At 35.0% G+C, this 14310-nt stretch overlaps 2 protein-coding genes across 6 annotated transcripts in view; one reads left to right on the forward strand and one right to left on the reverse strand.

Annotated features, from left to right (window-relative positions):
* Positions 1-7092, forward strand: part of LOC116847552 — a 19804-nt gene extending 12712 nt beyond the window's left edge. The window contains exons 1-3 of one of the 2 annotated variants that reach the window (XM_032822651.1): positions 1897-2240; positions 3979-4082; positions 4191-7092. In XM_032822651.1, the coding sequence (XP_032678542.1) occupies positions 4081-4082; positions 4191-5430 (1242 nt within the window). In that variant the 5' untranslated portion in view covers positions 1897-2240; positions 3979-4080 and the 3' untranslated portion in view covers positions 5431-7092. Of the gene's footprint in view, positions 1-1896; positions 2241-3978; positions 4083-4190 lie in introns of those variants that run through there. The other variant, XM_032822652.1, reaches the window with a different exon arrangement.
* Positions 1-13141, reverse strand: part of LOC116847551 (BTB/POZ domain-containing protein 7) — a 49828-nt gene extending 36687 nt beyond the window's left edge. The window contains exons 1-9 of one of the 4 annotated variants that reach the window (XM_032822647.1): positions 12623-13141; positions 11517-11774; positions 10467-10849; positions 9480-10030; positions 9239-9402; positions 8704-9088; positions 8477-8629; positions 8248-8404; positions 7332-7510 (exon numbers count right to left, since the gene is read on the reverse strand). In XM_032822647.1, coding sequence (XP_032678538.1) covers positions 7332-7510; positions 8248-8404; positions 8477-8629; positions 8704-9088; positions 9239-9402; positions 9480-10030; positions 10467-10849; positions 11517-11755 — 2211 coding nt within the window. In that variant the 5' untranslated portion in view covers positions 11756-11774; positions 12623-13141. The other 3 variants (XM_032822650.1, XM_032822648.1, XM_032822649.1) reach the window with 3 other exon arrangements.
* Positions 13142-14310: the final 1169 nt, after the last annotated feature.

Genomic DNA, 14310 nt, shown 5'->3' on the forward strand with positions numbered 1-14310 from the left:
ATAACAAGTTAAAATAACGATATAAGCACACAACAGGATACTGAATTATTACGTAATATTCCCGCTATCATATGTAAAAAATGTTTGTTTTTGTCGTTATCCTATTTCTTCGTCCTTCCTAAATTTCATTTTTCCTTAGTATTCTTATACTTATAGCACACATTATAAATATGTCACTGATATGTGCATTATAACATTATTCGTTGTTTTACGTAATCATTTGACATCGTTCTTCAAGTGATTAATTCCAACTTGAATTTTTTTTGTACAAAGTATCTCCATTCTCCATTAAAAGCAAGTTATTATCGCAACATATTACATTATAGTATATCAAATTGTTAATTATTCTTCATTTTATAATTCTTATTACAGTCTTATAGTCTTATGGTCATTATAATCTCGAATAATAATGTGTCATCGTGATAATTTTCGCTTGGAAATTGTGAAAATGGTCTATCAACTACGGGAAGATATCCATCAAAAATAATTATCTTCATAAGATTATCTACGTCCGTCAACAAATTTGATTTTAAGTATGAGACTTTTTCACATATTACACACGTTATACGACTTACCACATTGTCCACAGGACAATCATCTATAATTTGTATCAACTTTAGTTGAAAATGACTACATTATATACTGACTTCCGGGTTGGTGCCGCGTCCTACGTGGATTTGTTTTTGATGTTTCAAAAACACTTCAGCTAACTACTTTAATAGAGAAACCACCTGAAATTAAGTCTCTGAAGGAGTCTTCTAAAGAAATAAACTGGAATGTTGACGAAACGTCTAAAACAAATCCATAAAGTACACGACGCCAATCCGGAAGTCATATCAAGCAATTCATCACACAGCGAAAGTCTAAAGATTAGACTATATTGCGTGGTTGAAATATCATCATAATAACTCGCGGCTACGTACAATACAAATATATGCACTATACGGAAATATATTAGATCCGCAACTGGCTCTTCTCTCATTTTGATATAATAACGAGTTATTTTTTAAATGCGTAACAATAGTTACTTCCAAAAATAACTTTCCTAATTTTGGTCATATTTGAGTTAGAGATGTCACACCATATTATATCCAAACACGATGAAAATAATTAAAAAAAAAAGATTAATGAAGTTGACCAACAAATTTAAAAAATTTATTAAAACTCAGTATACCAGTGATGTCTGGATGTGCCGAGACCTAATCAAAGTACCGAATCGATACGACATCAAATTTAAATGTCCCAATTCGCGGCGATTTCTGAAAATAAAATCGCGCCATTACCAGAAATAAAACTGTCCACCGCACTGTTGGCGCCCGTAAGTATGTCGTCGGTCGTCAGTCACGGAGTCACTCGGGCAATTATACAGGGCAGAAAGTTAATTGAATTCCTCGACAGGATAGATTGCAAAAACGCATCTCTCAAATGAATCACTATTTCACGATAACTGCAATCTTCTGTGCCGCATACGTTTTTTGCTCTTCTTTGTTACTGATTATTCAAAACAATGTTCTATGTAAACAAGGAAAAATAACGAGCGAATTATCTCCAAGCAGTCGAAAACGCGGCACCGACAACAGAGTTGTCCGTCGATACAAAAGATCGTACGACGGCGGCACGGAAACAATTTGGTCACGGACGAATTCGTTTACATCAATCGCCATCGTTTCTACGACTAATTTATCTTAATGCTCAAAGTTCCTCGCATCACCGATGCACACTATAAATAGCACTCGTTGCAGTCTTCGGCCGCATTAACAACCAGAAAGGCGCGAGTGCGTTTTTACTCGATGCACGCTTACATCCATGTAAGATGATAGTGACGGAGTGACGTTCGCGTTTCTGTTACCAAGCAATACGCACGGGCCAGTTATCAAACACTGAGTTGTCAGTTTCGGTCTATATATCGTTATGATTCATATTTTTCCGTTTTTTCTTCCTTTGCCCCGATAATCATGCAATTGTGAAACTAAGCATTTTGCATACTACTAAATGACGATAAGGAAAATTTATCTGTTAATTTCATTTGCATGAACGAGTCATAGTCGCGACGAGCATATATACAGTTTAATAGACGGTCTCCCTACTATGATATAAAATAGCGAGGCTTGACAATGCAATGACAGTTGATGCTGAATGCGATACACGAGCGCACGTTAAATAAGCAAAGAAGTGTACGTGTGTGCTTTCATATCGAAAATAGTCGAGATCGTTGAGCAGCTGTACCGTGTAACGATAAGGTGAGCTTTTTCATATGGAACGGTGTCACGATAAATATCTTTGCGCATAATAGTATTGCCAAGCTGTACATAATGGGCATTACAATGGTGAAGCTGATAAGAAGATAATTCCTTAGTTCTTTGTTGAGAGGATAGTAGATATGAGAGTGATAATGGACCAAATTTATTAAGTTATTTCAAAACAAGAAACAATTTTAATCCTACGATAGCGTGAATTTAGACCAGTGTTTTTCAAATTTTTTTTATCATTATCCACTGCAGGAACAGCACTTTGTTTTGTGACCTAGTATATGTATGATAAATTGCAGACACAAACTTTGTGTGAATTATTACGTTCATTTGCACAACGTATTTGAAGCATGCAACAAATAACAAAAAAGAAAGACTTTTAAGATTAACGTTACCTAATAATATAGTATGAAATGCAATATAAAGGACAGTTATATCTGTACAACGCAATCTTTTTTACGATCTAAAATTTACCTCGTAGATATAAAACAAATAACAATATTATTTTTACAATCTTCCGTATCATTACGAATATACTACATATTCTGAAATAATTAAAAATTGAAAAATTAATCTCCAGAGAACACTAATAAAAAGATCTAAGGAAAAATAAATCGCTTTCAGAGAAGTTTTATTGTATGAATTATATTCCAGATATTTTTGTGTATCTTTTTTGTTTGTCGCGATTTATTTTATTTATTTCGCGATTCACTAAAAGTCGCGACCCGCAGTCTTTAAAGTATGAAAAACCCTGAACTAGATGATTAAAATATTTGAATTTCATACAAATTATGTTAGGTGTCTATTTTTAACGAAAAAAATTTCCGTATATAGAAAAAAAAGTTTCATTATATTTAATATTTCTATTTGTTTATATAATCTTGAATGCATATATCACACATACATACACATAATATTCAGAATTCCTATTTGTTTAATCTATTTAATGATTTATTTGACAATAAAATAAAAACCCAGAAATAACAAAATATTATACAAAACATCATTTCTGTTAAATAAAAATTTTATTTTGTTGAACCTATTGTTCAACCTATTGTTTAATAGAAAAAAAAACACTATTATTTTATACATTGTTTTTTCAAACTTATGTATCACCATCATAAATGTTTGGTTTGCCACGATATAATGATTTTTTAAACGCTATAAGAATACAATCAAGTGACATTGAAAGCAACAGTTATATTATCATATTATCAGTTATATTATCATGTTTGGAACAAGAGCTACGGTTACTACTTTTCAGTAAAATAAAATTATGAGCTTGTTTAAATTATAAGCTAAATAATAAAAATATTTTAAAAGTTAGTATATATTAGTACACTTATGGGCCATTACAACAAATAAATTTGTTCAAAATCAACTAAATTAATTAACGCTAGAACTATGGACGATTAATGTATGCCTATTTCTACCAGTGTGGTAAAAATGACATTAAAAAATGACGAAAATACGTAATACATAAAACAAACATGTTCATTTATTCCTTTTAGTTTTATTTAACGTACGTGCGCGACAATAAAAAATATAAATTTCACTAGTATACGTAATATAATTTGAATAATTTTTATAAGAAATTACAAATCATTTTGAATGCTTTGGTAGTTCAGGTATTAAATTCAAAGAAAAATTTTTCTCTTTGCGCTCGACAAAGCCTGATGTTTTCGTTACCTTTAAAGAACTTTCAATTTAAAAGAAATTTCTTTTACAGCCTGACCTCTGACCTATACAATATTCAAGGTGTGAATCCAGTTTACGCAAGGAAAGTCTCAAGAAAATTCCAGTTTCTTCAAGACGTTTCGACAAATACATAATGTATGTCTATGTTGTTTTTTCACCCGTTCATGACTAAATATGATATATTAATGATTACGTATATTAGTTTTTTCTCGAAATAATAATCGTTAAAAAATCTTACTTTAGGACGAAAACACCAATATCGAATAATACGCTGCCGATTCAAGATCTGGAGGTATTGCTAAGACAAGCTTATGGCCCCAACTTTCAAATAAAAAACATAAAGTGGAATCCACTAACCGATCCGGGAGAAAACTTTGGCAGCGTGATATTAGGCCTTGATATCGATGCTGAGCAGAACGATAAAAAAAGAAACTTGAACGTGGTTGTCAAGCTGCCGCCAAAATCAGCGTATTTATTGGATTTGTTCGACAGTCCGTTAACCTTTAAGAAGGAATTAGCTTTTTACAGTGCTGTGGCACCGGAGTTTCTGAAATTACAGAATGAAAGCGGGATATCTCGGGAAGAACTGAGCCTCATTACGCCCCGATTTGTGGCTGGAAGATTAGGTCTGCGAGATCCGCAGTGTTTCGATGAGCAGGCCGCCATTGTTTTGGAAAATCTGAAATATCACAACTACACTACGCAAGACCGCATTACCGGGCTAGATAAGGTGCACATGGACTTCGCTATCGGTCATCTAGCCAAACTGCACGCTATTACAATCTGCATAAAGTTGAAAAAGCCCGAGTTCTTCCAGAAAACTGTACTACCCATTTTAGACTGTTCTTTGAATGAGAGTACAAAGAACGGCGTGATAGATATGGTGACGAAAGCACTCGAAGATTATAAGAGTATACAAGAAGCGGAATCCTATCTGGATACGATCGAGAAGACAATCGAATATGGATTCCGCAATACTATAACGCCGGAAGAACCTTGGACGACGATGATACACAACGACTTCTGGGTGAACAACATGCTGTTCAAATATGATGAGTCAGGTAAACTAATCAATATGAAAATAGTGGATTTCCAGTTAATGGTATATGACTACGGCGTGAACGATCTTATATTCTTCCTTATGTCGAGTGCCCAGAAAGACGTAATCGATAATTACCTTGACGATATGGTCGATTTATATTACGACTCCTTCGTCGACTGTCTAAAATCATTCAATGTGGACACGGGACTATTTCCTAAAAGTAAGTTTATGGAGCAACTAAATCAGTGCGCGCCCGTCAAATTCAACCAGTGCATCATGATGGTGCAGGTGATACAGGCGGCACGTGGTTCAGTTACAGAAACGTCCACGATAGATGGGGATAAGGACATTTTCGCGGGTGGTGTCAATGACGAGAATTATAAGCAGAAACTGCTGCACATATTGTTCACGTTCGATCGAAAAGGGTGGCTTTTGAATTGATGACACCGAAAGATCATTTATTATTAAATTAGTTCTGCTATAAAGATTGCCTGATACACAAATATCATAAACGTTAAATAATACCAAAAAATTAGCAGGCAGCTCTGTATAGGCGCTCATCTTTGCAAGATTAGACACGTAGAGAATTTTTTTTGAAGATATAAACATTCATTAACCGTAAAAACCAGAATAGTCTTTCCTGATTAGAATATAGTTATAGTGTAGAAAAAAATGTTAAAAAAGCATGAGAAATTTAGAGAGCAAAGAATAAAACGCACAATTAATTTTTCCAAGAAGTACTGAATTTTTCCAATAGCTTTGAGACGCGTGTAAAAAAAATCTCCATACTGAATATCTTTCATACATATCATGCATTGCTTTAACGCTAAATCGAGAAAAGTTTCAGTTCGTGTAAAAAGCTGAAAGGAAACCAGATGAAAAATTCACTGACGATAAATAATATCTGTGCATGGTGACTAAAAATATTCGTCTAAATATTCAGTTGCGTTGAAACTCGGTTGAGATAACTAAGAATAATTAGTTGAGTAGAAATCTCCTACGGGAATCTTTCCCAGTTAATTTTTCGTTTAATTCCCAGGTAATAGAAAATTCAACTATACTAACTTATTTTTTCGTACATAATAGTTACACAATAGTTACTATTCAAGATAAAATTTTTTTCCATACTAACATTAGAAATAACGAGCAACTCAAGCTCCAACATTAGAAATATACATATCAGTATGGGACATTTTTTTTACTTTTATGATATTTTCTTTGTCCAATAAATATGTATACTATCAGGTTACAAAATATACCGAGTCGAATTATTCGTTTATTGCTTTGCTATTGTTTATTCATATATAAATAATGGCTTCAATATGAATATATTCCAGTCTACAATAAAAATCTTGTAAATTATATTATTAATATGCTATATTACTCAACAAAAATTGTATGTATATGCATGACAATATCTCAAGACAATATTAGATAAGAATTGAATAAGAAGTTAACAAATAAGTAAACGAATAAGATTGCTAAGTCAATAGTTCCTAAGATCAGATTTATGTAGCGATAGAAATATATTGATACATAAAGAATGCAATTCTTTCTTTACATAGCACTTTAAATGTGGCCAACGATTATCACATTTTTAAGGTACTTTGTTGTAAATAAACAATTTTTCTTGTACATAATAAATATTTAAGTACGTGATATATAGATTTAGCAACAAAAAAGTTACACTACTTTTCAATTTGATAAGTTTTAGTGACGAGTAAAAATCATTTGACCATTCTAGTAATTTTTGTCCATTCTGAAGCACATCGATAAAAAATATACTGCAATATACTTTTTGTTACCAACTATATACAACTGTAATACAGCCTCTATTTAATTCTCTAAAGCGAGTATATATCGTCAACTTTTATACTTTAAAGTATTTGCATTGAGCATTCTCCTCTTTAAATCAATAGTAAAGATAATTTTATGTGTTTATCTGAAAAACTAATTACATAGATGCTCATATGATATGTTCGTCTGCAGAATCAAGTATACAAATGCTCATGTAAATGTTAATTGCTCATTTGTGCTCATGTAAATTTATAAAGGAGCCCTTTATAATTTACTAAACTTATGAATAAATGCTTGTTAGTAGTATTAATAGTTTTAGAATATATGATATGTAACGAAACAGCAAATATTTGTACATATGTATGTGTGTGTGTATAGTCGTACGTTGGATATAATTCCGTGTAAATTCCTGAGAAGCAGGTTCTATTTTAACTTTAATATTAGCACGCACGCTTTACCACTATTATTATTAAAGTTATAAATTATTCCAAACTACCCGTAAAATTAGTAGCATGTTTGAAAGCAGTAACGAATAAAGTACTCACTTCCAGAAGATCGGCCACAGTATCGGGTAGGTTAAACTCCCTGACAACACGCAGTCGCACTTGCCGATTAATTTCATGTCGCGAGGAAAGCGGCAAGCTTATCGCCCGTTGACAGCTGGGCGACTGCCTCAATTTTTGCTCCCGTTTCAGCATCAAGGCCATCGCTGCAGAATCTGGTACTGTGTGTGTATGTGTATGTGTGTGTGTGTGTATGGTAACATTAATTATTTCTTTATATTACTAATCCTCACATTTTTCAAGTTTACTCTTTTGTTAACTTCTAATTTATACTTTAATCTTAAAGACATTCGGTAATCTTGCAACATTAACACGTTCACTGCGCATGATTCTAATCCGAGTCAGCACAAAATTTGGAATGTAGCAAAAAACATTTTAACAGTATATTACCGACTCGGATCCGTGACGCAGACTGAAAATCACAAAATCTTTTACAATAACTAATCTAAAGCACGTACGTAAAATTTTACAATATAGGGATAGATATAGATTTTGTACGGAATTATTTATTAGTATGTAGCACAGATAGTAAAAGATGAGCAATAAACGTGTTAATAAAATATTTTTCCTTACCATCAATTATTCATGTCGAGGATACGAGAAAACGTTCAGTAGTCAAATACTTTGCCTGTTTTCGGTATTTTTCCGTGAATGTATTCAAATATTAAAACGTATGGGAATTTAAAAATAAATAATTTATAAATATCTATTAAATAATTAATTCCCATACACGCACGTGTATCTTAATATTTGATAAAATCTGAGTGTCAAAAATTAAGGAGCGCTATAAGTGTCGACTACTGGACGTTTTCTTCTATAACAGTAGCAATATTTGCAGTTTTATTTCCGCTTATCAATTTCAATCTCTGTAAAACCACCATAATATGAGTTATAATACCTGGAAATGCCGCGGCGAGAACGTCAACGCCAGCAGTACCCATGGCTCTTGGTTTCTCCTCGACCATGTACAGCGCATCAGGTATATCCGCTACGTATCGCGGTCTTCGTAGTCTTACTAAGTCAGCCTCTTGAACCATTTGTTCCTCGACCAAGGACTGATAACAAAAAAAAAAGTATACTTCGTCGGCACGAACAATTATATCTTATGATTTCGAGGAGTTTGTTACCTTAATCTCTTCGTAATACGGCATGAATAACCTTGGCCTCACGAAGAATCCATTCTTCTTTCCACCTCTTATCCACGCATTCATCCGTAAATTGTCTCTTTCATCTCCTATCATATGGCTTGGCGGTGTAGAAACTAAACCTCTTCTGATGGCCTAAAGTGTCAATTTGAAATATTAGAAACTTGAAATTTTGAGTAATTTAAGAAAACATCAAAGGAGACACATACTTGCGCCAATGCTTCACTATTCGGTGGTAATATATGATCTATTCGGACAAGTGGTAGAAGTTCACTGAGTATCTCCCGTAACTCAATGTCACTCAGATCTCTCTTCTTGATACCTTTTCTCGTCACGGAGTGCACGGTGTGACTGAGTAAATTGGGTTCCCGATCCTCCATTCGATGTACTAATTCGTGTTCACCCCACTTCAGTACCGCCTGCAGTACCTCAAGTTCACTCGCTTGTAAAAAATGGCTCTGTAAAACATTGGCTAAATGGGCGTGATCTAATTGATGGAGGATCGAGGACGAAGCGATCGGTTGAAATTCCTCCCTTAAATAATGCAATGCCTGTCTGTGCACCCATGCTGATCCGTGAGGTTGACTGCCCCACCTGCATAATGCAACGTCACTTTTAGCAATGATCGATTTCAGATTTTAAACCAAAGAGGCGCAATGCAATCTCTTATTCTCGCCATGCATATCATTGAAGTATTTTAATAAATCTTTCTGATTACGATTTACGAATAATCGGGAGATTTACCTGAGAACGGTTGGTAATGACTCCAAAGTGAGACACTCCAAAATAATATCCTCGCAACCTTGCGACAATATGTCAAGCTCGAGAAACCGTCCAATCTGGTACAATTCCATTGCTTCTTCTAAAGGACTTGGCCGCATTCGACCTGTATGCGTTAGAGCTTGAACCTAAAGATTGATACAAGAAAACTGAGTCATAAAAAAGGAAATATTCTCTTTTTTTTTAATAATGCCAAAACGCTTACCTCTCCCAGACTACCAGCGCTGTTTCCACAACCACTTGTTCTCGTTATTAACGATAAATCAACAGTATCTAAATATACAGCATGTAGTAAGACTCTGGCGTATCGTTTAGGTATTACACTTTCATCCAATACTATTCTAGTGGGTATGTGAAGCGCCCGTTCCGTATGATCCTCACCCGATCTAGTTCGTCTTTGTATTAAATTCCTAAAAAAAGGTGATCTCGCGGAGAGTATCGCTTTATGACACGGCAGCTCCAATTTCGGACGAAATCCATATTCGGAACTGCCGCTGTCCGGTCTTTGATAATCGCCGTCCGAAGTGAATATGAGAGCGGCGTCCGCGTTTTCACCCGACTCCAACAAATATCTGAGATCATGTTCTAACGGATTTGGAGTTCCAAATTCTTCTCCGAGTCGTCGCAACAGGTTCGTTTCCAACGTTGCGTCGTGCGGACAAATGTCACCGGTATAAAGATATCGCAACAATGCAGAGAACATCGGCACTTCGAGATGTGGAGTCCTTAGCTCCAAACATATTCTAGCGCCATATCCTGAAATTTTTTACGAAGGGAATGTCAAACCTTTTAAGACTGCAATTCTTTATAGAAAAAAAGATTCGATCCCAAATATCACAGAGAATTCAAAAATTCTCGTAAAAGAAGTCGTATATCACCAATATGACCAATGTCACCAATGAGTTCATTTTTAGATGCAAAAAGAATTCTTTTCACTGAACTGAAATTTGAAGAATTTTTTTTGAATCTGAAAATGAACTCACAATTAATGACATACGATTGAATTATTTTTTAATCCTTTTTGGATTCTCTATGCTATTTGGGAGCAACAACAAAAACATATATAAATACACAAAAAATCACTACTTCGAATTTTCTATAGTAGACACAATAGAAGGCAAAAAACTTTATCACTATAATTAATAAGATTAATAACATAATATTGAAATTTCCTTGAGTAATAGATGCATACCAGGGCAGCCTCCTAGCAAATCTCTAAAGTATGGACATCTGGCAGACAACACAGCTCTATGAACAGGAAAACACGCTCCTCTATATACAAGATCAACATCGGAGCAATGTTTATGATCATACAGCATCGATAAGTCCTGCTTGAAAGTAGCAGCTGGTGGTCTAGCCAATTCAGCTTGAACATGAAGGTCCTTCAATGCAGCCAGTGCCTCATACTCCTCTAGCAGGGCTGTTGCTTCCAAGTGACTCCACGTACACACCAAATCTCTAATAATTCTACCATGGTCACACACCTTAGAAGAACGGCGTCTCCTAATGAATTTCTTACGTAGCGTCGCGAATCCTGTCATCTTCTTCTTCTTCTCTCTATACATAAATAAACAACTATAAAATGTTTAATGTGTGGTCGAATCAGTAATTTGTATCTTTGAATAATTATTTTTCTTATATATGTATTTTAAAATACTATTGTATATATTATTTACATATCCACTCTTTTTCTACATTTCTATATTCTTACTTTTATGCACTACATATTATGTGTATATATATATATATATGTATATGTATATATATATATATATATATATATATATATATATATATATATATACACACACACGTGTGTATATATGTGTGAGTAAATGAAAAGCATAACAGATAGGTAAATCTTTTATATTTATATTTAGAAAGTTATTTGATCTCACATATTCTTTAACTTAAGCATTTATAATTTTTATATGTTAAAGCTATAAGAGTATACTAAATATAAGATATTTTATGATAAAAAAGAAATATTATAATTTCTACAAAATAAACTTAGAAATAAACAAAAATACACAAAATAAACTTAGAAATAAGCAAAAATAAACAATCAAATTTTTGAATATGTTGAATCATAATATATATCATAATATATATCATAATATATCATATATATGTTGAATCATAAGAAATATATGTGTAACATTTTCACAAATATCAAGAGATATATGAAAACTAAATGATAGTACATAAATATTGTAAATTATACAAAGCATTGATAATGTACCTAACTGCAATGCCATGTTGATCTGGGCTACTTGATGCTGAGAATCTAGCTGCTTGAACTGAATCTCCACCTATACTGGTGACACTTGATGATGCAGAAGCACCCATTCTATGTATCATGTGAGAGGCATCTCCACGCTGTCTTCTTATAAACCAGGAATCCCTTTTGTCACTACTATCTATACCTCTTACACGCCTGCGTTTCAACACACACGGTGTCAGGACACGAAGTACATTCATTGCTCACCCAGACGACAGCCTAGAATAAATTGACACATATGATATACAAAATATTTGATGTAATATATTTATCAACAAATTGTATACACAATATCTCTTTGATACTTTTTACAAAAATATATACAAGTGTTCTAGATAAAAAAATATAAAAATAAATAAGTAATCTAAAAAATATTAGATCTATACTCTATGTAAATGTTATATCTATTTCTAGGTATAAAACAAATATAATGTATATTACATCTATATTTTATATAAAAAAAAAAAAAACATTCTGTTTATATTTCTTGGGCAAATTTCTCAATTATACAACAATTAATATATGTGAATAAATTTTTTTTTCAGAAGCAATAATCGTCAATTTTGATAGAAACAGATGTCATCACTATCATTAAATATTTACTTTTGGCCTCAAACCAAGATTTAAAAACGATACAACATGGATTGACATATTGATAACGCGTTGCAGACGAGAAATCTCCACGAACTCTCAAAAGTCACAGATACAACGAGAGACGAAAGTTCGAGAAAATCTCTGCTATGTCAGATCAACATTGCGAGACCCCTCATAAGGACGAAGACGTTGTTCAGAGATGAGCGCGATCCAAGTAATGATGCAGATGACGCATGAAACGAGCGCACTACATAATAGTCAACGATACGTGACGTATCAGCAGGTTCACTCACCTTCGCGTTCGCGGCAAGGGGAAAAAATGGAAAATCGTTCGGCGAGCGTATAAACGAGCGCGCGCGTGAACTCAAGGCGATAATGAGCGCGATACACAAACCAGCCGTCGACGAGCGAATTGCACTCGCGTCGACAGCGAGCGCGGCGCGAACGGCGCATACATGGACCGCGTCGTTTACCTGGGTCTACGGAACTGGTGTTCTTCATCCATATTACTGGCAGTCGTACACGACGCTTCTCCGTTCTAACCGACACAGACGATCATCACAAAGCACGACGGCCATGTTTATACATGGAGAGCATAGCTGTGCGTGCCACTCCGCCTGCGTGCGTGTAAATAACAGTGAAGGGACTGTGACGGCCGTGACGCCGAGGATGGCCGAAATCTTGTTTGCTCGCTCGATCGACCAAGTCGATCGCGCGACGACCAATTCGCGTCGGACGCGCCAACGTCAGACGATGACACGACGACGGGACGGCGGCCGCGTCGCTCGACGGCCGTCGTTGCACGCTCGATCGCAACGTCCGTTCGTAAACAACGCCGAGCGGTTTATCATCTCGGGGGTGACTCGCAGCTGCTCATAGCGGCTCAACGTGACGGCGATGGCGGAAGCGGCTTGTTAAAAATGCACCGCGAGATAAACCTGGCGTGGCGAACATGTCGAAACGCTAAACTCTCGTGTTTATGTTCGCGACATTCGCGAGATAAGAGGATGTTATTTAGAGGACGACAGGCACATCCGGCGAGCTCGGTGGCACCCAACCGAGACGGAACAACGGACCAATTGCGCGCCGCTATCTATTGGCGCTGCGGCGCCATTGGTTCGCCTTGTCATACGAAAATCTCTTGAGATAGGGTCCATGTAGCGCTGTAAGTACTTCCAAACGGTGAACCAATCATATTGATATATATTGACACGTCGAAGCATTTGAAGTGTACTTAAAGTCCCGATCTACAATAGGTGTAGTAAACTTTAAGCTGTAAGAAATTAACCAATCATAATTGATTATTCCTCTATAATTCCACTGTGATTGGTCAATTTCTTAAAGCTTAAAGCTTACTATACCTTTAAAGGGACGTCTACATTGGAAGTAAGTAGTAAGAAGTAGGAAGTAAGAATAAGAAATTGACCAATCATAGTTGATTATTCTTCTCACATTCGACTGTGGTTGGTCAATTTCTTACTCTTGCTTCCTACTCCTTGCTATTTACTTCCAATGTAGACGTCCCTTAAAGCGTCTTCTACAATGGCAGTAGAAGTAGTAGTAAGAAATAAGCAGTAAGCAAATTGACCAATTCCATTTTCACGTTTCAAAAATAATCGATTGTGATTGGTCTATTTACTTACTGCTTATTTCTTACTACTACTCCTACTGCCATTGGCTTAGTTTACATCGTGCACTTGATATGCGTATTAAATAGTAACTTTCTATTAGATAATCTTAATATCGACGATGTATATAAATAACGGTATATTAAGCTGGTATAATATTGATCAAGAAGATTTATTTTATCGATTGAATGTGTCGTCATTGATATGCATTGTCAATATTAAGATTATTTAATAGAAAGTTACTATATAGTACGCATATCAAATGCACGATGTAAACCAAGCCATTGTAGAAGACGCTATAGTATATGTAGATCGGGACAAATGTACTTTGCCTTCAGTCCGTATTGAGGCTGGTTTATGGCTGCGTTCAAATTCTTCATCCGGATACACTCTATTACTAGAAACACTATAGTATATGTTACATATTCTATAGCACTTCTAGTAATAGAATACACTCGGGTGGAGAATCTGAACGCAGCCCTATAGGTCCTATGGGCTGAGTTCAGATTCCCCACTCGAATGTATCTTATTGG

Source organism: Odontomachus brunneus, unplaced genomic scaffold (assembly GCF_010583005.1).
Source record: "Odontomachus brunneus isolate Ranch 3 - 2012 unplaced genomic scaffold, Obru_v1 Obru_scaffold_079, whole genome shotgun sequence".
Classification (NCBI taxonomy): domain Eukaryota; kingdom Metazoa; phylum Arthropoda; class Insecta; order Hymenoptera; family Formicidae; genus Odontomachus; species Odontomachus brunneus.